At 54.5% G+C, this 22713-nt stretch overlaps 7 protein-coding genes across 7 annotated transcripts; 5 read left to right on the top strand and 2 right to left on the bottom strand.

Moving 5' to 3' along the window:
• The first annotated feature begins 664 nt into the window (after nucleotides 1-664).
• N657DRAFT_118819 (uncharacterized protein) lies at nucleotides 665-1403 on the top strand. Its single transcript, XM_062785810.1, has one exon. The coding sequence runs from the start codon at nucleotides 781-783 to the stop codon at nucleotides 1351-1353; it is 573 nt and encodes a 190-aa protein (XP_062644925.1). The 5' UTR covers nucleotides 665-780; the 3' UTR covers nucleotides 1354-1403.
• Nucleotides 1404-5363: 3960 nt separating this feature from the next.
• On the top strand, nucleotides 5364-7352 carry N657DRAFT_601010 (glycoside hydrolase family 10 protein). The gene is made up of 4 exons (XM_062790094.1): nucleotides 5364-5622; nucleotides 5691-5929; nucleotides 6006-6628; nucleotides 6744-7352. Exons 1-4 carry the CDS (start codon nucleotides 5540-5542, stop codon nucleotides 6894-6896), a joined length of 1098 nt encoding a protein of 365 aa, XP_062644924.1. The 5' UTR covers nucleotides 5364-5539; the 3' UTR covers nucleotides 6897-7352.
• Nucleotides 7353-10125: 2773 nt separating this feature from the next.
• N657DRAFT_682818 (uncharacterized protein) lies at nucleotides 10126-11784 on the bottom strand (the record flags this gene model as incomplete). The annotated part of the gene is made up of 5 exons (XM_062796516.1): nucleotides 10126-10464; nucleotides 10522-10749; nucleotides 10829-11200; nucleotides 11306-11612; nucleotides 11684-11784. The coding sequence occupies 5 exons, from the start codon at nucleotides 11782-11784 to the stop codon at nucleotides 10126-10128; spliced, it is 1347 nt and encodes a 448-aa protein (XP_062644923.1).
• Nucleotides 11785-13724: 1940 nt separating this feature from the next.
• Nucleotides 13725-14313, top strand: N657DRAFT_673515 (uncharacterized protein; the record flags this gene model as incomplete). Its single annotated transcript, XM_062795693.1, has 2 exons — nucleotides 13725-13757; nucleotides 13811-14313. The coding sequence occupies 2 exons, from the start codon at nucleotides 13725-13727 to the stop codon at nucleotides 14294-14296; spliced, it is 519 nt and encodes a 172-aa protein (XP_062644922.1). The 3' UTR covers nucleotides 14297-14313.
• Nucleotides 14314-14533: 220 nt separating this feature from the next.
• On the top strand, nucleotides 14534-17084 carry N657DRAFT_647965 (glycoside hydrolase family 13 protein). Its single transcript, XM_062793427.1, has 7 exons — nucleotides 14534-14921; nucleotides 15006-15299; nucleotides 15372-15789; nucleotides 15854-16195; nucleotides 16258-16354; nucleotides 16438-16895; nucleotides 17011-17084. The coding sequence occupies exons 1-6, from the start codon at nucleotides 14717-14719 to the stop codon at nucleotides 16891-16893; spliced, it is 1812 nt and encodes a 603-aa protein (XP_062644921.1). The 5' UTR covers nucleotides 14534-14716; the 3' UTR covers nucleotides 16894-16895; nucleotides 17011-17084.
• A 481-nt stretch (nucleotides 17085-17565) lies between these two features.
• Nucleotides 17566-18993, bottom strand: N657DRAFT_601004 (beta-lactamase/transpeptidase-like protein). Its single transcript, XM_062790093.1, has 2 exons — nucleotides 18829-18993; nucleotides 17566-18770 (listed from the first exon to the last, which is right to left on the bottom strand). Exons 1-2 carry the CDS (start codon nucleotides 18914-18916, stop codon nucleotides 17647-17649), a joined length of 1212 nt encoding a protein of 403 aa, XP_062644920.1. The 5' UTR covers nucleotides 18917-18993; the 3' UTR covers nucleotides 17566-17646.
• A 1667-nt stretch (nucleotides 18994-20660) lies between these two features.
• N657DRAFT_647963 (FAD/NAD(P)-binding domain-containing protein) lies at nucleotides 20661-22068 on the top strand. The gene has a single exon (XM_062793426.1). The coding sequence runs from the start codon at nucleotides 20761-20763 to the stop codon at nucleotides 21961-21963; it is 1203 nt and encodes a 400-aa protein (XP_062644919.1). The 5' UTR covers nucleotides 20661-20760; the 3' UTR covers nucleotides 21964-22068.
• Nucleotides 22069-22713: the final 645 nt, after the last annotated feature.

The raw sequence follows: 22713 nt of genomic DNA, 5'->3' as shown, positions 1-22713 counted from the left end.
GAGGTGTTGCCCGAAAACTGCGAGTGCCAAGCGTTCCTTTCACCAATACTAGGGGAATTGAGCGCTGTACCACACTGCCACACGTAGCTATTGAGGCGGCTCGCGTACCATATAGAAGAGCAAAGTGTCAAGCTTCCATCCCGTCCTCCTGTTTCAGCCGTTTGAGTTCCAAACCTCTCTCCCATTACGACGCCGTCTGCCACCAATCTGATACTTTGTTCGCCAAAGACTGCTTATCTTACGCATCTGCTGCCGCCCCTTTAACACCTTGAGTACCCTGACAACCAGCGCCAGTGATGCGCCCGCCAAGTGCGCCACTACTACACGGTAGGACCTACCATCGCGCGAGGAGCAGACAGCTGCCCTGGCCAGCTGCGCCGCGACCGCCGGGTAAGAGCTTCCTCGGCGCGAGAAGCTGCTGGCTACGATGGCCGCTCGGGCGGAGGAACTGCGAAAGCAGTATCCCTCGGCTGATCTCAAGCCTGAACAGAAGTGGTGGGTGCCGAGCGTGGATTTTGCTTCTCGTTGTTAATTGCGGCTTCTCTTAGTATTCTTTCTTTGCAATCTAATTATATACATTCGTACGTTAAACGAGGCTCAGAAAACTCTTCCTCAAGATATAAGCGCCTGGGTCAACGCCAATTTCGCAAAGCTCATTCAAGACAAGTTTGCTCCCGAGTCCGTGAATGAGGGGCACCGGCAGCTGAGATAGCTGCTCCAAACGGAGTATCCCAATTCCCGAGGTGATGGAGAGGGTTGACGAGGCGTTCTTTGTTGAGTATGAAGCGTAGTTTTGCGGAGGTGTGTCGCCAGCTGCAAGGTGTTGGCTCGCTGGAGTGTACGGGATGGAAATGTTATATTAAGAATAGTTGTAGCCTTGGGTGCCCGTATGGTTTCTCGGCCAACCTCGGCCCGTTCAACGAACGGACTTGGGTTAGGATAGGTGAAGGGGGCTGCAGTCAGCAAATCCCCCATCGTCCCAACAGGATGAGTCAGCTGGTATTGATTGCTGGCATTGAAAGCTTGTATCAATTTGAAGCATATGTTGCACCAATTCGGGCACTGTCCTACCGGCGCTTCCATGGCCTGAGCGTATTGTTGGAGGCTGGCGCTGAAGTTATGAAGATCGCTTCGGCAATGCGGCATATAGCGACCATGTGCCGGCAATTTTCTGGCGGGGTGCTTTGTAACGGTCCCAGGAGTATATTGCAACTAGCTGGTGACGACTCTACGAGTTTGCCTCGAATGGAGAAAGAAGAAGAAAAGAGAGAACTAGATGACAGGAAGAGAGGGCAGCTCTTATATGCTCCGGAACACACAGACACTGCCTGCTTCAGGATGACGTTATCATGATACCACGGCCGAGGGTTGCCGAGGCCATCATGGGCTCAGCCCATCACAGCTTAAGCTGCTTTCGAATAGCTGCATGTAGGTAGGCGAGCTCCCTAATTTACAAGCTAGAGGCAAATGGGGTTGAGCTGACGGCGAAACTTGTCCTTATGCTGCTCATGAATATGTTTACCTTTGACTGGACCGACCCGCAGCAGGGAGAGAGAGTTTTAGTAGGTATGCCAGGTACACTGCAGGAATACCAAGAATAAGGAACACGGCTTGTACCGGGGGCAATACAACTATTTATATAGCTTGGTCAGTTCAATGGCCTCGTCGGGATTACGCCTGGTGCTAACGGGTCCAGACTTCATTGCCAACCTGAGTGTGTTCAGCGACGATCTGTACAACCAGTTCTTCGACCAGGTCAAGGTGTACAGTGAAATTTGCACAATGCTGTCGATTCAGAAGGAATGTTACGAGAAAGTAGGGCAAACATGTTCTGTCATCCGCGTGACACACACACAGGGTTCACACTTCGGAGCAGAGGGGATAAGACGAATGGCGATGGAGGAGGTTTTGAACATTCTCTCAACTCAGGGCTAACCGTATCATTCGATGCAACATCTGTCGGGGTTCCCAGTGAATTATGAAATGCTTTATTACTAAATGCGAAGATTTCCACCACCCAGATCTCTCAATCTTTTTCTCATATCCATGGATCCTTGGTGTAAATCCGCGTATTGTTGTTGTGCGTGGTGCCCCACATCCTTGGCAGACCGGGTTGCCCCACATCTGGTGCAGGGGTTACAGCCCTGCCCACCAGAGCCTATCTCACATCCAGCATCACCACTGCATGAACCACCACCGTTGATGATCACCATCTTCTGTTGTCTCTGGATCTCCATCAATTGTTCTTGACCCTTTATGAGCGTCTCACGGACACCTCAAGGCCGCCTATGCTTCTTTCTTTCCGTTAGGGCTGTGACTCAGTGACTGCGTAGTACCTGAGAGCCAGTGTAGAGTAACCTTCCCGAGCCTCTAAAGGGCTAGGCTTCAAAGAGCGGATGGGATATACGGCGCCGTATTTTCGTCAAGATACGGTCTACTCGTAGCGATGACATCAAATCTTGCGCATCCTTTTAACATTCCGAAACTCCGAGAACAAGGTGCGTACCTTAGTCAAAGCTCGGGGACAAAACACGTACCTATTCGATAGCTCAAATATCCACTGTGCTGGATAGCGGTTCTCCTCCCAACAAGAGCCGAGCCGACTGCTAGGTGACCCGGCTTTCTTGGCCAGGAAGGAACCCGCATGTGGCATATATAGGGACCACCATTCTGCGACAGAAACACTGGAACGGTTGCAGGCAGGCTGAGAGGTTCACCTTCGTACTCGGATTGTCCAAGAACACGCTATGGGCCGCCGCGTCTTCGAGGCATTGACATGCCCCTTGTCCTGTAGTTAGGAACATCTTTTATACTTCGGTGCAAGACTACGCGCAAGTTTCAACGGGAAGAGGATAAGCACAACTCGGCGAGTGGACAGCGTCGCTAATCAACATCGCTTTCCGTCTCGTCCGGTGCAGCGGAAAGGTGCTAAAGTCGATATCCCAGGTTAGGACCTGCTTGGCTTCGCTAATACCAAAACCAGACTGTTAGCAGAGGTATAGCTCAGCTTGTTTTGACGTCATCCATTATTCATAGGTCAAAGCATGTCGTAGGATTGAATGAAAAGCCTCGCACTCTGAGAGCAAAACTTCTCTAAGGTCTTAATTCTTGTAGTCTGCAAAGCCAGAATCAGGTTATGCTAATCAAACGGAAGGTACTGGACTATTGTTGAAGCTGTAAGTCATTGACCTGTTGAAGCTCCCTTCGAGGCGAGACTCAGGTAACCTGCTTCCAAGTCTTGCAGCTCGCCGTTACGAACATTAGCAACCGAAGCGGCTGTCACGGACGGCTCCAGTGTCCTTTTAGCTCGTCAGCTGCCCGCCAAAGCCCCAGAAACTCAACAATGGGCAGCGAACCTTCGTTCATTCCAGCATTATCACCTACAATATGACAGTGAACGAGTCCTAGCTGCATAATGGACTACAAGTCATGTCAATTTGGTCGGTCAGAGCCGGGCCCACGGAATGCAAGGTAACGTAATCAACATACCTTTTCACTGTCAGCTCCCACCACAAGATCAGCGACATATGTGGAACCATCTCCCAGTGTGAATGTTGCCGATTTGATTCTTGATTCTTGGATTCAAGATGTTTGTGTCCTCAGTTTTCTGCCTTTATTTCTGCGAGACCTCGTGGGTTAGTAACATTGGTCGTAAGCGGGCTTGAAGGCCAATCTCCAAGTGTTCAACGTCCTATTCTCGGCAATTGAAGCGTGCTTACTCGGCGTGGCACGAGATGGATGATATTAGTCGGGTTGGGGTAGTGGATTAGGGTGTTTCGTTCTGTGGTTTGTCTACATCTAGGGGCCCATATCAATGGTAACCGCGTTGTTGCCCGCACCGCTTGGATGTTCGGAGAGAAGTTGTTCTCATCACAGGGTGACTTTCCTCCTAGGTAGAAGGAGATGTTACTCCTATCGACATCTGTGCATTGGAGCATCTCTGCGCGGTGTTCAGTCCATTGCCTGCATCGGAATACTCCACTGTTTCACTCGCTTTTCCGCACGTACACTAGTTTGGGATGCCGCTCTGATACGGTAGAGATACGTGTTGGGCTCGGCTATGCCCGTCTTGAGCTGGGCAAGCTACCAGCCTCCTTATGTGATAGGTAGTCGTAAAGCGGTCGAGTGTGCTTCCCTGCTAGTGCTGTCCCTGCTAGTGCTGTCTACTCTTTTGGAGTATCTGCCCACTTTGTCCATAGCGTCTTGAGCGATGCCCGAGTAGTTCACGCGATGCGGAGGGTTGTTGACCGCATTCCAGGTTCCCGGGTGGGCGGAGACGCTTGTAGATCTTGGCCTCATGCTCCAGGTCCCGTACACACCTGGCCGTTGTCGCCATACTGAAGAAGTAGGCAAGCAACGTAATCTGGAAAATAGCCCCCCGTGCACCCTCAGCAGGCAAACGAGCGACCCAGAACAACGCGATCTGTGGTGCCGGGCGACAGAAAGAGCATGATGAAGACGACCATGCCGTCGTACCGCCGCAAGCATATCCTCATGAAACGTGAGTGATGGCCAGGGTGAGATGTGATGCTGATATCAAAAGTGCGACGTTACGGTACCTGAGGTGTCCAGTACTAGGTTTGGGGGCTGTTGCACGCATCTTCGCCAGGTGCGCAGAACCGTCTTGACGTCAGTGGCCGCACCCTAACCTGTGGAATATTCCATCAAAGCCGCCCATTGCGAGCATATTCCGGCTTGTAGGCTCGGTATGACGATCACTGCGTATTAACTCCCCGCGCGATGCTTCCCGAAGCACGGGAATTGCTCCCACGAACCGCAGGAGTGGGATCAACTAAACGCGTTATCCCTGTTCCAGACCCGGCTGTGTGAACCTTCAATTGGCAGGTGCGGCAATGTGACGGTTCAGGGGGGGTTCGATTGGCCCGGCTGTGGGGCCTTCAAAGAAATGACAAACGAGATCGATGGATACCGCCAAGCCAATGTTTTGAGGGTTGCAAGCAGAGCCGTGACGCCTCACACCATCGCTCCCCATATACAAACATAAATCATATCTAAATTCGCCAACTTCAGACCTTCAGAGCTGACTTAATCTGTTCCATAAAACCAACATTTCCAATCATAACTATAGCACCTACCCTACTACGGCCACATAGCCCTAACCGCTACCCTGAATAGGTACTCAACAGCAACTACTAACCCTAATCTGGGGAATTAGCCCCGCCCCGCATCCCCAGCGGCGCTAACACTTGGGCCCCGCATTCCCAGCGCCGCTAACACGTGGGGGACCCACCCAGGCCTGTCGCGGTCCCACTTAGCGCGTTTCCCTGCATTTTCCGAAATTGGCTTGGCAGTACCTCTTTATCAACCGGCCCTTAAAACCGCATCTTTTTACCCTACAATTTATCCAGCCGGCTGGGACCGCCTCACGGTGGAGTAATGTCTGGCTGTCAACAGATCTCTCTCAGGGGCCTGCCAGTAGGTATATGAGAGAGCGATGTCTTCCATCAAGTAATCATCAGATTGTCCCACGGTCTCTGCATTCCTTCACCTCAACGACAAGAAACATCAAACGGTCACGATGCGATTCTCCGCCCCTGTTGCCCTGGCACTCAGCGGTCTTGCCGCTGCCGGGCCCCTCCCCGCTGACTATGAGGCCATGAAGTGAGTCCTGCTTGGCTGTTGAGCGGCCACATCAAAAAGTCGGGTCTAATGTCCAACGCTGTGTGTAGCCTCATCCACCGACAGACGCAGACTCTCCACGCCGCGATGAAGGCCGCCGGCCGCGAATACATCGGCACCTCGCTCACGCTCCGCAACGACAACACGGAGCAGAACATCATCCGGAATGAATTCGGCTCCATCACGCCCGAGAATGCCATGAAGTGGGAGGCGACTGAGCCCAGCCGCGGCCAGTTCACCTTCACCTCGGCAGACCAGCACATCAGTTGGGCGCAGCAGAACAACAAGCGTAAGTCATCCAATGTGCAGAGAGGTTGATTAGGCCGGTTGAAAACCAGCATGGCGATGCTTACTCCTATCGGTAGACGTGCGCTGCCACACGCTTGTCTGGCACTCGCAGCTGCCCAGCTGGGTGTCCAACAGCAACTTCGACAACGCGACGCTGATCGAGGTCATGACGAACCACATCAACCAGGTCATGGGCCGGTACAAGGGCAGGTGCAATCACTGGGATGTGGTCAACGAGGCGCTGAATGAGGACGGCACCTACCGTGACAGCGTCTTCCTCCGCGTTATTGGTGAGGCCTACATTCCCATTGCCTTCCGCCTCGCCGCCGCCGCCGATCCCGCGGCCAAGCTGTACTACAACGACTACAATCTCGAGTACCTTGGCCCCAAGCTCGAGGGCGCCGTGCGCATCGTGAAGCTCCTCCAGCAGTACGGCGTCCGCATCGACGGCGTCGGCTACCAGGCCCACCTGACCACCGAGGTCACGCCGACCAATTCGGTCCCCGTCCCGTCCGAGAAGGATCTCACCAAGGCCCTCAAGAGGACGGCCGACCTCGGCGTCGACGTCGCCTACACCGAGCTCGATATCCGCATGAACACGCCTGCCGACGCGCAGAAGCAGCAGGTCCTGGCCGATGCCTACGCCCGCGTAGGCCGGTCCTGCTTGAATGTCAAGCGCTGTGTGGGCATCACCATCTGGGTAAGTTCGCCTGCGCTTTGGGACCCCTCCTAGCTGTGTATCCCGGGATGCCTCCTGACAGGTACCTTTCCTTTGCCCATCAACTGCTGACTTTACCTGTTTTTCTCCACGTTAGGGCGTATCGGACCGGTATTCGTGGATCCCGGGTACCTTCCGCGGCGAGGGCGAGGCGCTGCTCTGGGACGGCAACTTTCAGAAGAAGCCTGCCTACAACGCCTTCCTCGAGGCCATCTCCACCGCCCCGCCCCGCGGCTGTCATAAGGAGTAAAAAAATAGGACCGTGGTGTACCGTCGGTTCCTCTAACGGCGGGGCGATTTCAAGTAGAACTGGTTTACGGGGGATGATTGGGGATCGTCTTCGCTGAACTTGCCACTGTTCCAGAAGGAAATATATATTGACGTACCTGTACATACCGATCAACCATGTCTCGGCTGCGGCAGTCAGATGGCCGACCCGCGCTTTCCTCTCCTTGTCGTCTTGGATGCGCAGCTTGTCGTTGTCGTGGGCAGGAGGAGGCCAGACTGGTGATCCCGTCGAATATGAGGGACCTCGACTTCAGCCTCTCGGTGAGTGATGTGGGCCAGTAACAATATACTGTCCTAGGGTTCGTAGAAGGGGTCTCCCTCGTCCACCTTGGGGGCGGAAAAGCCGCGATATGCTTGCCTGGCACGTCGAGGACTGCGAAATTCACGCTTTTTTGGCGATAGGTGTAGACGCAATGTGGATGCGACGATGCGAGGATCTCTTTGGGGATCTTGGCGTTGCTACAGAATTCGGACTGCATGGAGCGGCTGTGATACCCCCGATGGCAGTGCGTTATAGGCTATACGAGAAGGGGCGCTGAGTCCGAAGCCACTGGTCGGGGCTAAGAAACGCCTCCCATCCCTCCGCCTCACCATGCTCCTTCCCGGTGGCATCTCTCCGGAGCGGGTCAGACTCGCTCTATCTGTTTCGGTCTTTTTGACCTACCTCCTAGTGTCAAGTTTGACCCTGACATGGTTGATGCTATGCTGGACGAGAGCGGCCTATGTGGCACAAGGATCCTCTCAGCGGTGTGCGACGCGTTGAAACGCCCTTTTGCCTCAAATCAATCTTGTTCTCGAGCCCGTCAAGATCCCCATGGAGCCGATTCTACCTTTATCAACAGCAGGGATGACTGGCCATTATTCTCCCAGCGTAACCGTTTCGCTTACCGTAGACAGCAACTGCTGTCTTGGCTGAGGTGAGAAAGGGCTCCGAGAATTCTTCAACTCTGGCGCTTACAGACAGTATATTCTACCCGGCGGGGGCTTGAACCGAAACGGTAATTATTCCTCACCTCTTCCTACATTTCCTGGATCCTCCTTTATCTTCCTCACTGTCTTTTGTGCTGTCCTCGTCTATGCTGTATCTCACAATGAATGCACCCTCGCGCGACCTTTCGGTTCTGCTGCACTGAGAAACTTGGGTGTGTGATGGAGAGCTCCGAGAAGCCATTACTCACTCTCACCAAGCCTAATGGTTGTACTAGCCGCCAGCCTAATAAAAGTCCTCACCCTGGTTACTAAATTGATCCTAGGCAGATCCATTGCATTACGGGGTCGGTTTCGGCGTCGGAAAACCGAAGCTGTTCTATGTAGGCGCCTCGAAAAATTGCAGCGTTCTTAGACCTTTGGAGCCTTCTGACCCCAGCCCGACTTGCCAGCTTCCAGGTTTATGGGCGGTTTTTCGATGGGCCTGAGCCTGGCCTTCCTTTTTTTCTTTTCCTTTTTTTTTTTTTTTGCCCTTGGTCTTTTTGACCTTCTTCGCTCTTTGAGCTACACAATTGCTACACTTAATGCGCGCTGCCGAAGTCCCGGCCCTGACTGCTGCGCTTCCCTGGTCCCTTCCTATTGTATTCGTCTCACCATCTCCATTCCCTGGTGAGCTCTTTTGTGTAACCCGACATTTTGGAAGTGCTGTTGGATTTGGCAGGTGGTCAGAGAGGGCAGTTCAGGGGTGACCAATGGCTTGGCACCAGGATTCTCAGGATCAGGAACAGGCAGGGAACTTCTGGAAAAACACAGACAGGTACATCATCATCAATTGAGTGGTTGCCCATCCTTTTGGTACCCAACTATTACGGTGCGGCACATTCGTGGCTGTTGGCTTTCCAACAAGTGCCTTCGTGCTCGTGGTTTCAAAGCTCTTGATTGAGCTCGACCCTTTCGATGCTGGCTCGCCTCTGATCAATGCGTCTTTGTTACATATAGCTGTGTTTTTATGCGAGTTTGAGACCTTTACGAGGCTGGGTTCTCTGATTTCTCCTGTATTGGTTGTTAGCGAAGGGATTGTCTATTGTATTTCTCTTGCGAGGCACCTGTTGGTGTATCTTTAGTACTGTCTTGTTCCTCCTTGCTTTTAATGTGGTTGTTGGTCGACTTAGATCTGCGTCTTTTTCTGTTACGTGAGGATAATTTCGCCCTGTGCCCTTGGACTCGTCGATTGTGCACTGTCTTCGCGATAAACATAACTTCCCCCTGATTTGTTCTGATATCTTTATCCTGTGATGATCCAGCAAGGGGTCTTAGAAATCGTGCCGACATTCAACAAGGTAATTATCTGCAGAATGGTATTTCATTACAGTTGAGACCCGGGTAACAAGTGTACCTTTATCGTCGTGGGATGGGTTGTCCATATGTGGCGATGCCGCTCCCTGTTCTGCGCGAAGCCGTCGTAGCAAATGTCGCAAATGACAGATTGGTTGTGGTTACGCCAATGGTTTCTACATTTTATCAGCGTCATCTTCTGATTATTGGTAAGAAACAAGAGCATGAGAGATCAACCACTACTACATGTCTCAGGGGCACGTATATACAATGTCACTGGAACATTTGCCACTTGTGCGTGTTGTAAGCCTGCTTGCATCGTTAACCGAATAGACGGACGAGTACGGAGTCCTCCGCGGCCTCGCAAGCATAACATCAACCCCAGCGTTACAACTACCATGCTGCCGCCTCCGTGACTTAAATTGACGGCCGCATCGCATAATCTTCGCAAGGCAGGCTATCAGCCAGGCCGACATCTCCTCACGGGTGCAAGTAGATGTGAACGCTATTCTATGCACCAGAACCACTGTCATCCAAGTGTCCCACAGGCTAGAGGGGCAGTTCCCAAATGGGCTGAAGTGTAGGGCCTGTCCACACATCGCCAGGCAGGTCCGCCGCATCCAGGAGCACTGCCGTATTACGCTCGACTGGTAAACCCGCGACCCAGGGACGCGGACACTAGGGCGGCCGCCAGTGGGTCGTACGACAAGCCGTGGGAGGCGGGCATATAGTGTTAGAGGTTCTTCAGAAGCAGGGTCGCGAGCGGCTGGTTCCAGGTCCACCTATGCGAGGGCCCGCCACTACAGCCATCCCCGCCGAGCCCGGCGCGACAAGCATCCGAACTGGAGGCGCGGTTCCTGCCCTTAGTGCAACAGACATCTTCGCAACTCAAGCGACGTACGACAACCGTCGAGGATAGAAAGGGCAAGCTAGAGCCCAACACGTGGCTGCGCCGGGTCGGTGGGGCCGAGCGCCTGGCGGGCCTGGATGTAGCGCTCCTCCGCGGCGCGGTGAGCCTTCTTGTTCCAGGGCTGGCGGCTTGACGATGAGGCCCCCGAGAAAGATGCAGCTGTCCAGCGCGCGTGGGAGACCGTCGGTCGCGCCGTCCGGGATGCGCAGAGCGTGTGCATGTACGAGGAGGTCGGATCTGTTGTCCTGTTCGAGGTTGGCCGGAAGGCAATCAATACAAAGCCGTCGAGGCCGTTCAACAGTCGGCTCGAGCCTCGTACGACCGAGAGATATTTCAACGTCTGGAAGAGGGTTGTAGCCTACATCTTCCGTTAGCAGCGCTTGGAGGACGACGCCAGCCCGCCCTTCGAGCTGACGCTGCGCCAGCGGGACGCGCTGGTGGCCTTCCGAGCCGCGCTGGCCCGCTCGGCGGCGGCCGCGGCGGCATCAAAGCGCCGGCTCCTGCAGGCCGACAGGCTCTGCCTGGACTTCCTAGTCCCCCTGCCCGACCACTCGCTGCTGGACTCGTCGTACGAGAGCGTCCTCTTGTCCGCGCTAGCCGTCATGGGCACCAGGAACGACCGCGGTTGGGCAACGCCGGACAGCTACACCGGGCAGTATTCGTCCGTCATCAAGGTAGCGAGGATGCTGGTGGTGCAAGAATCCCAGCTGGAGGTCAAAGACGATGGCGCCATCAAGAAGGGGTTGTTCTTTGTCGTACGGAGCAAGGTACTTGCGGCCATCGGCGAGCATGATGACAAAGTCGGGTAGGACCCTGCCGCACGGGTAGAGGAAGGTGTTCCAGCCGCCGTCCCACTTGGAGCCGGGCACGCCGCGCCAGTACAGGACGGCGACGGCGCGCGAGATAGTCCCGCCGCCGCTGCCCCTATCGACGGCCACCTGGGACTTCTTCTCGTGGAACTTGGCGTCGTCATAGCCCGCTCCCGCGCCCTGCACCTGGATGGTCCACATGCCGCCTGTCGTCGTCACGGCCCCGTAGACGATCTCGCCGATGTATTTGGACGCGCCGATGAAGCAGAACTGGAACTGGTCGGACTGCGTTGAATTGTGCCATTCGACTGTCCAGAGCGGGGCTGGGAAGACGGAAAATTAGTGTTATGTCACCGGTTCGGGGAGTCCCCGAACCGGTGGGGGACTCACCAGAACCGCAAAGTCACCATCCAAGAGCGGGATAGTAGTCTCGAACCAGGTCGGCAGCCTGGTGGGCTGAGTCCACATGCCCTTACGATCAATGTTCAATCCCAGGTTTCCGGATCGGATCCCGTACGACTTGGCCGTGTTGTTGGTCTGCACCATGCTGGGCATTCCGCGGATCGCAATTTGTCCAACTGTGGGAATATCGCGGTAGACGACGCCGTTATCGCAGTAGCGGCTGCCGAAGCACTCCGAATATCTCATACCGGGGACCTGCTGGGCGGTGCTGGACTTGGATCCCACATCGACCTGGCTCCGATAGCGGGGCAGGACTTTGGAGTCCGCATGCTCATACAATCCGAACGGTCCTATGGGAATACTTACCGTTCCTGTGCCGCGTTGGCCTGATGGAGGGTCTCGAGATCGCATATGCTCTCAGCATGGTCCTCTGAGAGATGCTTGATCAGCCGCGGTTGCTCATGCATCTGCTCAGCATGCTCGTGAAGAAAGGCTATCTCCAAAAGCCACACCAGTTCTTCACTGTCCTTTCCTTGAAACCTGCTTTGGACGATATTCATTGATTGAGAACGGTAAAGCTCCTGCTTCGAACTTCCCGCAGGCACGAGCTGCGCGTATCGGTGTCGGCACCGGGGCAGGTGCCCGCCTGGCTCTTCGGAAATTCTTCAGAAAAATATGAGGGGGTGTGGTATGTGCTGACCTCCACCCCATCTTTAATGTTCGGGCAAACGTGACCTTCAACATCAAGTCCAAATCTGTTGCTCTACCGACGAGCAAACTGGAACATCGACGGCATTCCAGAAGCAGACATCCCGTCGGAATCCCTCCTGTGCCAGACCCTGCTTGCCTAAGAAGAGCTTGCCCAAGCAAAGATCGATATTGATGACCCCAGTAATGTTGTGGTTCTGGAGAAGACAGCGGCACTAGCCGACGAACTTCCCTCTGAACCCGTCTTCTTCAACGACGAGTAACTCCCACCGGAGGGCTGCCGAAGGGTGGGCTTCAGGATTGGCGGCGACGGTTGGTCAGGAGCAGGACCTCATCGGCAGCGACGGGGGCCACGGCAAGGGACATTCTAGAGGCCTTCAAGAACGAGCTCGTTCGCAATATCAGCCGCGACCCCAAGCCCCTTTCCGGCATCAACTACATCGCAGCAACTGCCACAATGTTTACAATCTCCAGAAAAATGGCGGACGAGCTCCACAAGCGTTGAAAAGCGCTGTTTGCAAGCATCCACGGGAAGCCCTCTCCCCGGAGCGCGAACAAACGACGGGGCGGCCTCGTGTTGCAGACGCTGGATGGAAGGGACGAGATGTGCTTGCGGGTCATGGCTCACGTACTTGGGAGCCACCAGGTCAGCATCTCCCGTCATTTCTATTTCGACCGGCCGGGTCTTGACCGCGACGACTTTTCGGTCGGACCTAGAGGGGCGATGAGACGGCATCGGTCTATAACCCTAACCCTCCGGGAAGTGGTATTCATAAGCATAAAGTTAAGTTAACTGATGAATCAATGAAAAGAAGATATCGTGAGACGCCCCGGAGAGGGTAAGGGCTGGCAATTTGGCATCGTCATCAATAATACTTCTCCGCCAGCGAAGGTAGTTCGACTACTTGCGACTCTTGTTAACGCGATATTCTCCTCGCATTCAATGTTGTGAGTTGCAATACACAACTCCGGAAACGTGGTACGGACTAACCTGGAGTCACTACAGTAGGTACCTGTAGATTCATAGGATCGGTTGTGGACGAAGTGATTCCTTCAAGAGCGGGGCATTAGAAGCCCATGGGCGTTACCAGCCCTACTTGAAAATCCTTTCTTCAGAAGTTTATTTCGAGATTTTAGCGAGGCCAAAGATGACTTCCCCGTCCCGGCTCGGCCAGTGAACGGGTGCACGGGAACGAATTGTTCGTCCTGCAGCGTGTGAGGGAGTTTGCTCCTCTGATTTGCCTCCTCAAAGCCTTCTAGAGTATATTTACTATTATTATTCCTACACCGCTGTGCCCTAGGGCGTGCCGGACCTTCAACAACTTATTATACAGGAAAACCGCGCCCTCGTGGGCCGGGTGAAAAACCCATATCGACAAGTATATTTACTACCTTACCCCCACATGAGGTATTATTCGAGGACCGGTTCCTGCTGCAGCACTTCAAGCGGCGAATTGTGCGAGTCGTTCTGCCCGCTTTATTCCGGTACCTTTGCCTCGCCGCGTTGATTGGACAGAAAAGGTTAAGGCAAGCAATATCTTCTCTACCGCGCACGTGGTAAGAGAGCACAAGCAGTCAGACATCAAAACCATCAAACACCTTAACACGCCGCGCCTCCAACACAGCTCACTGGAAGGCCCTTGTTATCACGACGCATGTTCGGACCAGACTTGAAGCCATGCTCAGAATTCCTTCACCAATGGAACGTTGGCTCTCTGCTAGCCTGCTCCACGTAACCTCACTCTCAAGGCGTGATCAGGTCTGTGTACTGGGGATACGACGCAGCTCGGGCGGCAGGCTCAGCAGCAGCGACGTTGCCCTGGTGGGCGCGAGGTCGAGGGGCGACGCGATGGGGCGGGTTCGCAAGACAGTATCTTCGGTCAGCAGCTGGAGCGGGTGGTTAGGAAGTTTGCCAAGCCGGATGTGGTAGTCTCAGAGCGGCAGAAGGAGCGCCAAGGGGGCGACGGCCAGCCGGGCTACCTCGAGCGCGTAGGCGTGCCCGCGGTCGACGTCGCAGACCAACGAGGGCTCGAGGCGGCCTGCGCCGACGCGGGACGCCGGGTGCAGCGCGGCATCGCGCCACTATGCGAGCACGGCCTCGACTGCCAGTTGGGTCGAGATTGGGTTCAGGCTCGAGCCAGAGCCGTGCGGCGGACGGCGGTGCGGGCTGCCGTTACCGCTGCTCACAACTCAATCAAAATCAATTTTCACAGCGAAACTTGCGGTATCTCAGCAGAACCACTCACAGCTCCTCAGTGTAGTACGGTGTAGGAGTAAAGCGATCGGCACTTATAAAGACCAAAATGGGCTAGCGTCACGAAAATGCGTGTTGTCTTATGCGTGCTCTGAAAACACTGTGTCGGAATTGAACCAATGTGGAGGCCAGCAAGACCCGAGAGTCGGAAGGCTGATATGCAGGCTCGGTATACCCAGCAAGACAGTCGGGAGAGGCATACGTCATGTAACCGACGTTGCATTTGGAAGAAGTGGAGACGTGTTTGGTTTTAACGAAGGACCAAAACCACACGTTATATAAAAAATGTCTCGGTTGTGTCGAGAAATCTGATTACTCTACTGCTCGCTTTTCTGATTACGTACCTAAAATACTAGTAACTCGAAGCTTCCTGTCTCTGCGACAATCTCAGCTTCCCAGCAACCTTCGCCGGCGTCTTAGCTGAGCAAACCGGGCCAATGTCCACCATCCCTGCCACTACAAGCGGTTCATCACGCCCTCAGGCGCCCGAAAAGGCATGGTGGAAAGAAGCTTCGGTATATCAGATATACCCAGCCTCCTTCAATGACAGCGATGGAGACGGCTTGGGTGACATTCCTGGTATTATCCAGAAGGTCGACTATCTTGGAGCGTTGGGAGTGGATGTCGTGTGGCTGTGTCCAGGTAAGTATCCAGGTGTCGACACATGTGGCAGAAACGCCCTGAGCAAACTGTCATGTTAACTTATAACCTTCGTGGTGGTATCAGTGTATGAATCACCCCAAATTGACATGGGATACGACGTTTCCGACTACCGATCCATCCATGCGCCCTACGGCACCGTGGAAGACGTCGACCGGCTTATTGCGGCATTACATGAAAGGCGCATGAGACTTGTCATGGACTTGGTTGTCAACCACACGTCAGACCAGCATGTTTGGTTCCGGGAATCGAGGTCATCCCTCAGCAACCCGAAGCGAGACTGGTACATCTGGAAGAAGCCCAGATGGGACGCAGCAGGCAACCGGCTTCCACCAAATAACTGGGCGTCCGTCTTTGGAGGTGATAATCACCCCTAACCGGCGCGCTCCTTTGGTTTGATTTCTTTCTGCTAACAACGCTTCTTTGTCTAAGGCAGCGCATGGTCATGGGACGAAACGACGGGCGAGTATTACCTGCATCTGTTTTGCAAAGAACAGCCAGACCTCAACTGGGAGAATCCCGATGTCGTCCAAGCCGTGCACGACATCATGACATTCTGGCTAGACAAGGGGGTCGATGGGTTCAGGATGGACGTCATCAATTTCATCAGCAAATCCCCCGGGTTGCCTGATGCTCCGTTGAAGCTGCCAGGCCAGGAGTTTCAACCTGGCGACCTTCATTACGCAAACGGTCCTAGGTTGCACGAGTTTCTTCGCGGTTTGCGGGAGGTTCTGGACCGGTACGATGCCTTTGCTATCGGAGAGATGCCGTGTGTCAAGGAAGAGCAGGACGTGCTCATGGCAGTGGCGGCAGATCGGAAGGAGCTGAATATGATCTTCCAGTTCGACATGTGAGTGAACTTAAGAAGCTGACACGCACTCCCAGTCGCTTTCTATACCTACTTAACGTTGCAGTGTCTCCATAGATATCGGATCGGGCGGCAAATTCACATCCAAAACGTGGTCACTCGCCAAGATGAAGGCAATTGTCAATAAATGGCAGACATGCATGTACGACAACAACGGCTGGAACGCGCTCTTCCTAGAGAACCATGACCAAAGCAGGTCTGTCTCGCGATTCACGCCGCATCGTCCCGAGAATAGGACTGCGGCTGCCAAGATGCTGGCAACGTTCCTGGCGCTGCAGTCGGGCACCGTGTTCGTTTACCAGGGCCAGGAGCTGGGCATGGCAAACCTGCCGAGGGAGTGGCCCATCGATGAGTACAAAGACGTTGAAACGTTGAACCTGTATCGACTGTAAGCTTTCCGCCATGCTGACCGTCTGGTCATTGTTGTACTGACGTGAGAGACGAATTTAGCGCCATGCAACAGCATCGTGGAGACTCGGAAGCTGTGGAACAGCTCATGGACCAAGTGAGGCTAAAGGCAAGAGACCACTCCCGGTCGCCGATGCAGGTCAGTCAGCAAATATAGCACAACTTCTTCAGTTTCAATCCTAGTACTAGTATCAGTAAGTGCTCATTACCCGCTCGATCTAGTGGAACGCGCAGCAACATGGCGGTTTTACCACCGGAACCCCATGGGTGCGCGCCAACGACGCTGATTACATGCACTGCAACGCCGAGCAGCAGCTGAGGGATCCCACGAGCGTCCTTGCGTACTGGCGCCAGCTGCTGCGGCTGCGTAAGCAGAACGTTGATGTTTTTGTTTATGGCCGTTTTGAGTTACTCGCCGCTGCCGATCCCTCCTTGTTCTGTTACCGGCGTATCGACCCGTCTGGATATGGAGTCGCGACGTTGGTGCTGAATTTCACGGACTGTGAGTACGAGTGGCAAGTGCCCCCCGCAGAAGTGGTAGAGGCTTTGACGGCAGCGCGTTGCGTCTTGGGGAACTATGAGCCGCCGGCGGAGTTGAATGGGGATGGTTCTATGCGCTTGAAACCGTTTGAAGCACTGGTGATTTTGGAACTCGAGGATTTATATGAAGGTGCCTAGTAGTAAGTTATAGTTTCCGGAGTTCTTGTTTACGTTTTGTTTTCAGCGTTGTTGCTACCCTCCAGTTTCAATCTTGTAAAAGATGCTGGCTGATTGTATAATGCTTGAAAGTGCTAGGAAGCTAGATGCCACAAAGGGTCTACGGTAGAGCAGGTATAGATGGATGGATGGATGGAGTTGATTTCGCCCGGAGGCACGAAGCCTAAAGGGCCTTGGCACGCTAACTACATCCCATTCGTTGACGTTCAACCATCAACTCATACAAGCCCTCTACTCTCTCCCTTTTTCTCACGCCACCTGTTGCCTCTTGACTTAGTTTAGCAGATCGACTTGGAGGCTGCATTCTCCAAGTGTTCAGCGTCCTATCTTCAGCAGCTAAAGCGGGATCTGCTGGTTGAATTACGGAGGCGGCCCGGGTTGGGGAACGCGAACGCGTTCTCGACCAGCAGAACTTCGGGCGAGTGCTGGCCCGGGCCTGCTGAGTCATCAATTGCTGCCGCGCGAAAGGCGAGATTTTGCGTAGAGGAGATGGATCCGGGCCGCGCCTTGCTGATTGACAGCATGGGCCCCTGAACAACCCTGCGGTCCCATGGAATGATGGGATTCACTGGGATAGAGCGGAATAACATTACGTGCTCGAACGTCTTACATTATGAATTGACCGGTAGCGATGAGGTTTTCGCACCTTGGCCGCTACACACCTATGAGACTTCACCGCCCCTGAACACCAATGAGACCATCACCGCTCGGTGTCTACCTACCTCGCTGAACCATTCCAAACACCTCCCTCTGAAATTGTTCATGAAGACTCATAATATTCGGGTGCAAAGGGGGCAGGACTTGGCAGAATGCAGTGCCACATACGCCAGCCTCATGGTCCATGAACCACTCGAGGTTGGGCATACCCTCCCAGAGGGTGGTACCCTTCCCAAATCGGCCTTCCTGGCCGCTCTGAGCTACCATGCCTGCTAGAGACCATGTCTTCCGAATCGTAGGCGGGATACCCATCGCCAGAAGCTGCGTGTGCATGGGCGAACGGTGCAGGTAATCATTCATCGCTTGCTCGGCAACCGCGTCGAGCTGCGGGCGGAACAGCTCCTCGTACGAGTCCGGCTGGAGCAGTCGCGCGTCGCGCCGGAACACAGCTGAGAGGAATGTATAAAATGCCGCGGCGGATGTGAAGACGCCAATGCCACCAAAACAATCTGCAAAGTTGAGCATCTGGTCAAACCTGTCAGATGCATCCACGGCGGGGGGCTGTCCCTTCTCGTTGAGTGTGCTGAGGTCGACAATTCTCTCCCAGATGCCTGGCGCAGTCTTGGGGGAGAACGTCGTGTCGTTCTCAATGCCCAGGGGTGCCCAGATGTGTTGGCACATATATTCGTCCAGCGTCGAGCCCGTGACCAGTTCGACGGCCCTGCCGGCCCAGTCGTGGCCCTGGCCATACGCAAACCCTTCGCCCGGTGCAAAGACAAGGGGCATGGCCGACTTCTCGTCGAGTGTTGCGCCGCTCATGACCGCCTCTCCGCGCGAGGCACGCCACTTGCCCAGCAGCGGATTGAGCCAGTGGTACTCATGGCCCGACGTATGCGTGAGCAGCATGCGCAGGGTGATGGGCGTCGCGTTGGCCTCGAGAACAGCCGCGTTGCGCTCGTCGTTAAACGAAGTGATAACACCGTGCTGACCCATCAGGGCAAGCATGGGCCTGGCGTCTTGGTCCAGGTTCAATTTGCCTTGCTCGACGCACTGCAGCACGGCCACTGACGTCATGAGCTTGGTCAGGGATGCGATGGAGCAGACCGAGAACTCCGTGAACGGCTCATCTCGGTCTTTTCGTAGACTGGCCTTGCCGAACGACTTGGAATACAGGACCTTCCCTAGAAAGTGGACAAGTCAGTTTGATACTAGGTTGGTATTATGTGATTGGATTTATACCCTCTTTATCCCCCGCAATCACGGAAACCCCGGGAACCAGTCCCGAGGCCACAGCGTCTCCGTAGAGTTTACTGATTGCGTCCGCCATCGAGCGAGAAGGGGAATACGACGTGGCCGGACTACCTTGAGCAGGATGCTCCGATATATGTGAGCAGAATGGGATACCAATCTCGCAGGTCTCCTCTATAGTTATGTGGGAACCCTCGCACTCTTATACCCGACGGTGGAGCCAAATAAATCGCAGGAATCCGAGCGTCGGACTTAATATTGCTGGGCCGTATAGGCGCATACAACACCTTGGTGAAGTCTGTATCCACTCTCCCCGATATCCTACCACTAAGAGGCTCCGCAGCGGCAGCTGAACAGTAACCGCTCTTACTGCTCTACCCAGCCTTTCATTTCTAAGCACCCGGACTGGCTTTTCACTTGTCTAGGCTCGTCAGACCCCGTGACAGAATCCTTCATCCGCAGGCATTTGAGCATACACGCTTACATACACAGAACCGCAAATGCAAGACCTTACGACTCCTCTGAACTATCCATCTGATCAGCTCCACCGTTCGTGATAAAGTCCAGAATTCGTTCCAGGCCCTGCATATCTCCATCTGGACTTAATGTCACCGTCTTATCAGAGTCCACCCATCCTTCTGTTCAGCCATCCCCAAAATCAACAACCCATGCATCGCCGTGCACATCGATGATCACGTTATCAGCTTCACATCTCCCCAGATAATATCAGCTTCATGCAAGGCAGTTGGGGTACCATGCATTTGTCGCGTCCACCGCTTTTTGAAAGGCATCGGGGGCCTCCGGCCCCAAAGCTGACGTGAGAGGAGCATCCATCCCAATAGGGTACAGCAACAACCCAGTCAGCTGGGACCTCTCGTTGCAAACAACTCCGTACAGACGCTATGTAGGCACTTCGGACCGAAAAAGTCGCTAGCGAGGTAGTTCTGCGCAGCCAAGATGATGAATGGAGTGATGGCTCAGCCAAGGGCATTAACTCCCTGATTTACCATTGCCCATTCGCGGTTACCAGGCTAGGCCTATTGGACAGCAACAGTTACAGGCTCGAATAGGCATAGACCAACCAGGTGACACTGCATCAATTGAGGCACAAGATGAAGCTTGAATTGGCTGTCTGAACCATGCGTCATGTGTGTGTGTTGCTTGAAAGAACCGAGGCTTCGGGACCCTCGCCAGACCATGCTTTTGGGTGGGTGACGAGTCTTCCACGCTTACTGCATTGGGCAACCATGCCCAGCCCCTGAATCCAGGTGCTAAGGAGCCAGTTCGGTTCAACAGCCTCCTACTGCTGAGTACCATTCATTGCATAGAGGTTTGATGCAGTAAAGCATTGAATAATGGAACACTGAGGGCGTAAATGTAGTAAGCGCGCTAGTACTAAAGTAGTTATGTTCGTTTTGTGCCTATCGGCTTCCAATGTCCTCGATGGTGGACCACGTTATGTAGTCAGATTGTAATAGTTGCCCTTTCGGGATATCCGCCGGGCGTCAATAAGTTATATTGTATTGTATTGGCGAGCAGGAATGGAGATTTCTGCTACGGTGACTTCAACGACTTCAAAGGACTGCACCTCCTAAGAGCTCTGTAAGCTTCCCAGCTAACATCCTTCAAATCACGTCTACGCACAGATATGTCATATTGCGTACGTTCCTGTATCGTGATTTGTAAGCATCGATTAGTAATTGTATCGTGCAGGTCATTTCCAGCTGACAAACTTACGGAACGGTAATACGCCAATCCGTATTTGCTAGGAATGATTACATCCGTAAAGGATTCAATGTTCAGCTTTGTGAAGCAAATTGTTACACCCAGACACGCATTTGTAGATCGACTGAGAACCCCTCAAATCCAACGCATAGACTCCCCAATCTCTCAGCCATACAATAATCCCTCGAACTCGGCACCATGTCAGCAAACCAAAAACCAATTCTTATCGCCGGCGCCGGCGTCGCATCCCTCCTGCTAGCGCAATCCCTCCGCCTCTCCAAAGTCCCCTTCCGCATCTTCGAGCGCGACACCTCTTTTGTCTTCCGCGCCCAGGGCTACCGACTGCGCCTCTCCGCCGAGGGCCTCGATGCCATCGAATCCGTCCTTGACCCCGAGACCTTCCGGCGCTTCTGGGACAAGTGCGGCCAGACGGGCGGGCTCGGCTTAATCCAGCTAAATGCCGTCACCGGCGAACCCGTTAACCAGCCTAGCCAGGCTCCGCGCGGTGTCCAAAACGCTCTCACCTCGCGCGACGGCAAGGTCGTGGGCATCGCGCGCGGCGACATGCGAAAGGTGTTTGCGACGGACTGCGAGGAGCATATTGAATGGGGGCGGGAGGTGACCGGGTATGAGCTCACACCGGACGGGAGTGGGGTCCGGGTGACGTTCGCGGACGGGACCAAGTCGATCGAGGGGGCGCTACTCGTCGGCGGGGAGGGGATCCGCTCGCGGGTGGCGCAGCAGCTTTCGCGGGGCAGACTGAAGGTGTACGACACGGGCGCTAGGGGGATCCACGGGCAGGCGCCGACGGCGGCATTCAAGGGCCTGGACGAGGGCGTGTGGATGCTGCGGGACGAGTCGCGGGCTGATGGGGTGGTGTCCGTTATTACCAATGTTCGGGCAAAGGACATGGATGATGAGAGTGTCCAGTTTGGCTGGACTATGGTTGGTCAGCCGGGCGTGATTCGGCCGCCGAACGAGGATTACACCATCGTCGGGAAGCAGGCGGCGGATGTGGCCAAGACCCTGACCAAGGACTGGCATCCACGGTTCCGTCCGCTGCTGGAGCAGATGAACGAGGCCGAGGCGGCGTTTTGGAAGATCACCTGCTCGAGGCCGTCGGGCGTGCCCGAGTGGCCTAACGAGCCGTGCGTGACGCTCATTGGCGATGCCGTGCACTCCATGACGCCCGCGGCCGGTCTCGGCGCAAATACAGCGGTGCGAGACTCGGCTCTGCTGGGGAGGCTGCTGCGCGAGGCTGGCGGGTGCAAGCCGGGCGTTACGGCGGCGTATGAGAAGGAGATGAGGGTGTATGCGAGCGAGGCCGTCAAGTTGAGTTATTCCACGGCGGCGAGGCAGTTTGGAACTAGCATTGATGAGGAGAGTACTCCTACTGTGTGACAGAATGCCTTAATTACGGCTACGATGCCTTATATATTAACCCAATAGGGATGGATAAAGATAGGCCCCGAGAAGGAGGGAGATTCTTGTTTGCCTAGACAAAACCGTCAAAAACAACACCGCTCGCGAGCTCCGGAAAAGTCCTATCCGATTGCACCGTTTGCACGCCCGCGCAACCTGTTGCGTGGCTGCAGCGGGGGTGGAAAGTAGAGCAGTTCGAGGTGCCACAGACCTCGACGAGAAACTTTCGCCGACGTACGGACCAACAAGTCACCCAACCCACCCACAGTTGCCTAGAAAACTTCCCCGCTAAGCCACTGAACCGCTGAGTTCCCTAAGGCCTTGCGCGAGACAGGATACCCTGTTCTGCACAGTTGACACATCCAGAGTGGAAGAAAGTGAGAAAGGGAAGGTCCAAGTGGCAGACATAAGGAAGGCAATCGAGGCAGAGATCCAGACACACGAGAACCAGGGAACTTGGCGCTGCGCAGCACTAGTGAAGGAAGCCAGGAACTCAGAGCGGATCAGAGTGATCTGCAGGGACGAGAGCGAAGTTGCCCTTGTCAAGGAAGCAGCGCAGAAGATCACGATGCCAGGAGTTCGCGTGTTGAGAGACCAGTTATACCCAATGAGGGTCCGATCCAGTGCTTCAATTGTCAAGAACTAGGCCACAAGGCCTTTGCATGCAAGAAGCCACAGACATGTGGACGGTGCGCTGAACAGGGACACCATCACAACACATGTCAAGCC

This window comes from Parathielavia appendiculata (genome assembly GCF_033297405.1).
Source record: "Parathielavia appendiculata strain CBS 731.68 unplaced genomic scaffold N657scaffold_12, whole genome shotgun sequence".
In the NCBI taxonomy this organism is placed as follows: Eukaryota; Fungi; Ascomycota; class Sordariomycetes; order Sordariales; family Chaetomiaceae; genus Parathielavia; species Parathielavia appendiculata.
This window is presented reverse-complemented; position numbering and strand designations above follow the sequence as displayed.

What these genes read in the sequence shown, in the direction of transcription:
- N657DRAFT_601004 (XM_062790093.1), bottom strand. Translation starts at nt 18,916, where the DNA reads ATGGCGGACGCAATCAGTAAACTCTACGGAGACGCTGTGGCCTCGGGA. An exon ending in GATTGCGGGGGATAAAGAGG is followed by an intron (nt 18,771 to 18,828) that starts GTATAAATCCAA and finishes TCCACTTTCTAG; the next exon opens with GGAAGGTCCTGTATTCCAAG.
- N657DRAFT_647965 (XM_062793427.1), top strand. Translation starts at nt 14,717, where the DNA reads ATGTCCACCATCCCTGCCACTACAAGCGGTTCATCACGCCCTCAGGCG. An exon ending in ACGTTGAACCTGTATCGACT is followed by an intron (nt 16,196 to 16,257) that starts GTAAGCTTTCCG and finishes AGACGAATTTAG; the next exon opens with CGCCATGCAACAGCATCGTG. An exon ending in ACTCCCGGTCGCCGATGCAG is followed by an intron (nt 16,355 to 16,437) that starts GTCAGTCAGCAA and finishes CGCTCGATCTAG; the next exon opens with TGGAACGCGCAGCAACATGG.
- N657DRAFT_647963 (XM_062793426.1), top strand. Translation starts at nt 20,761, where the DNA reads ATGTCAGCAAACCAAAAACCAATTCTTATCGCCGGCGCCGGCGTCGCA.
- N657DRAFT_601010 (XM_062790094.1), top strand. Translation starts at nt 5,540, where the DNA reads ATGCGATTCTCCGCCCCTGTTGCCCTGGCACTCAGCGGTCTTGCCGCT. An exon ending in GCTGACTATGAGGCCATGAA is followed by an intron (nt 5,623 to 5,690) that starts GTGAGTCCTGCT and finishes CGCTGTGTGTAG; the next exon opens with CCTCATCCACCGACAGACGC. An exon ending in GTGTGGGCATCACCATCTGG is followed by an intron (nt 6,629 to 6,743) that starts GTAAGTTCGCCT and finishes TCTCCACGTTAG; the next exon opens with GGCGTATCGGACCGGTATTC.
- N657DRAFT_118819 (XM_062785810.1), top strand. Translation starts at nt 781, where the DNA reads ATGAAGCGTAGTTTTGCGGAGGTGTGTCGCCAGCTGCAAGGTGTTGGC.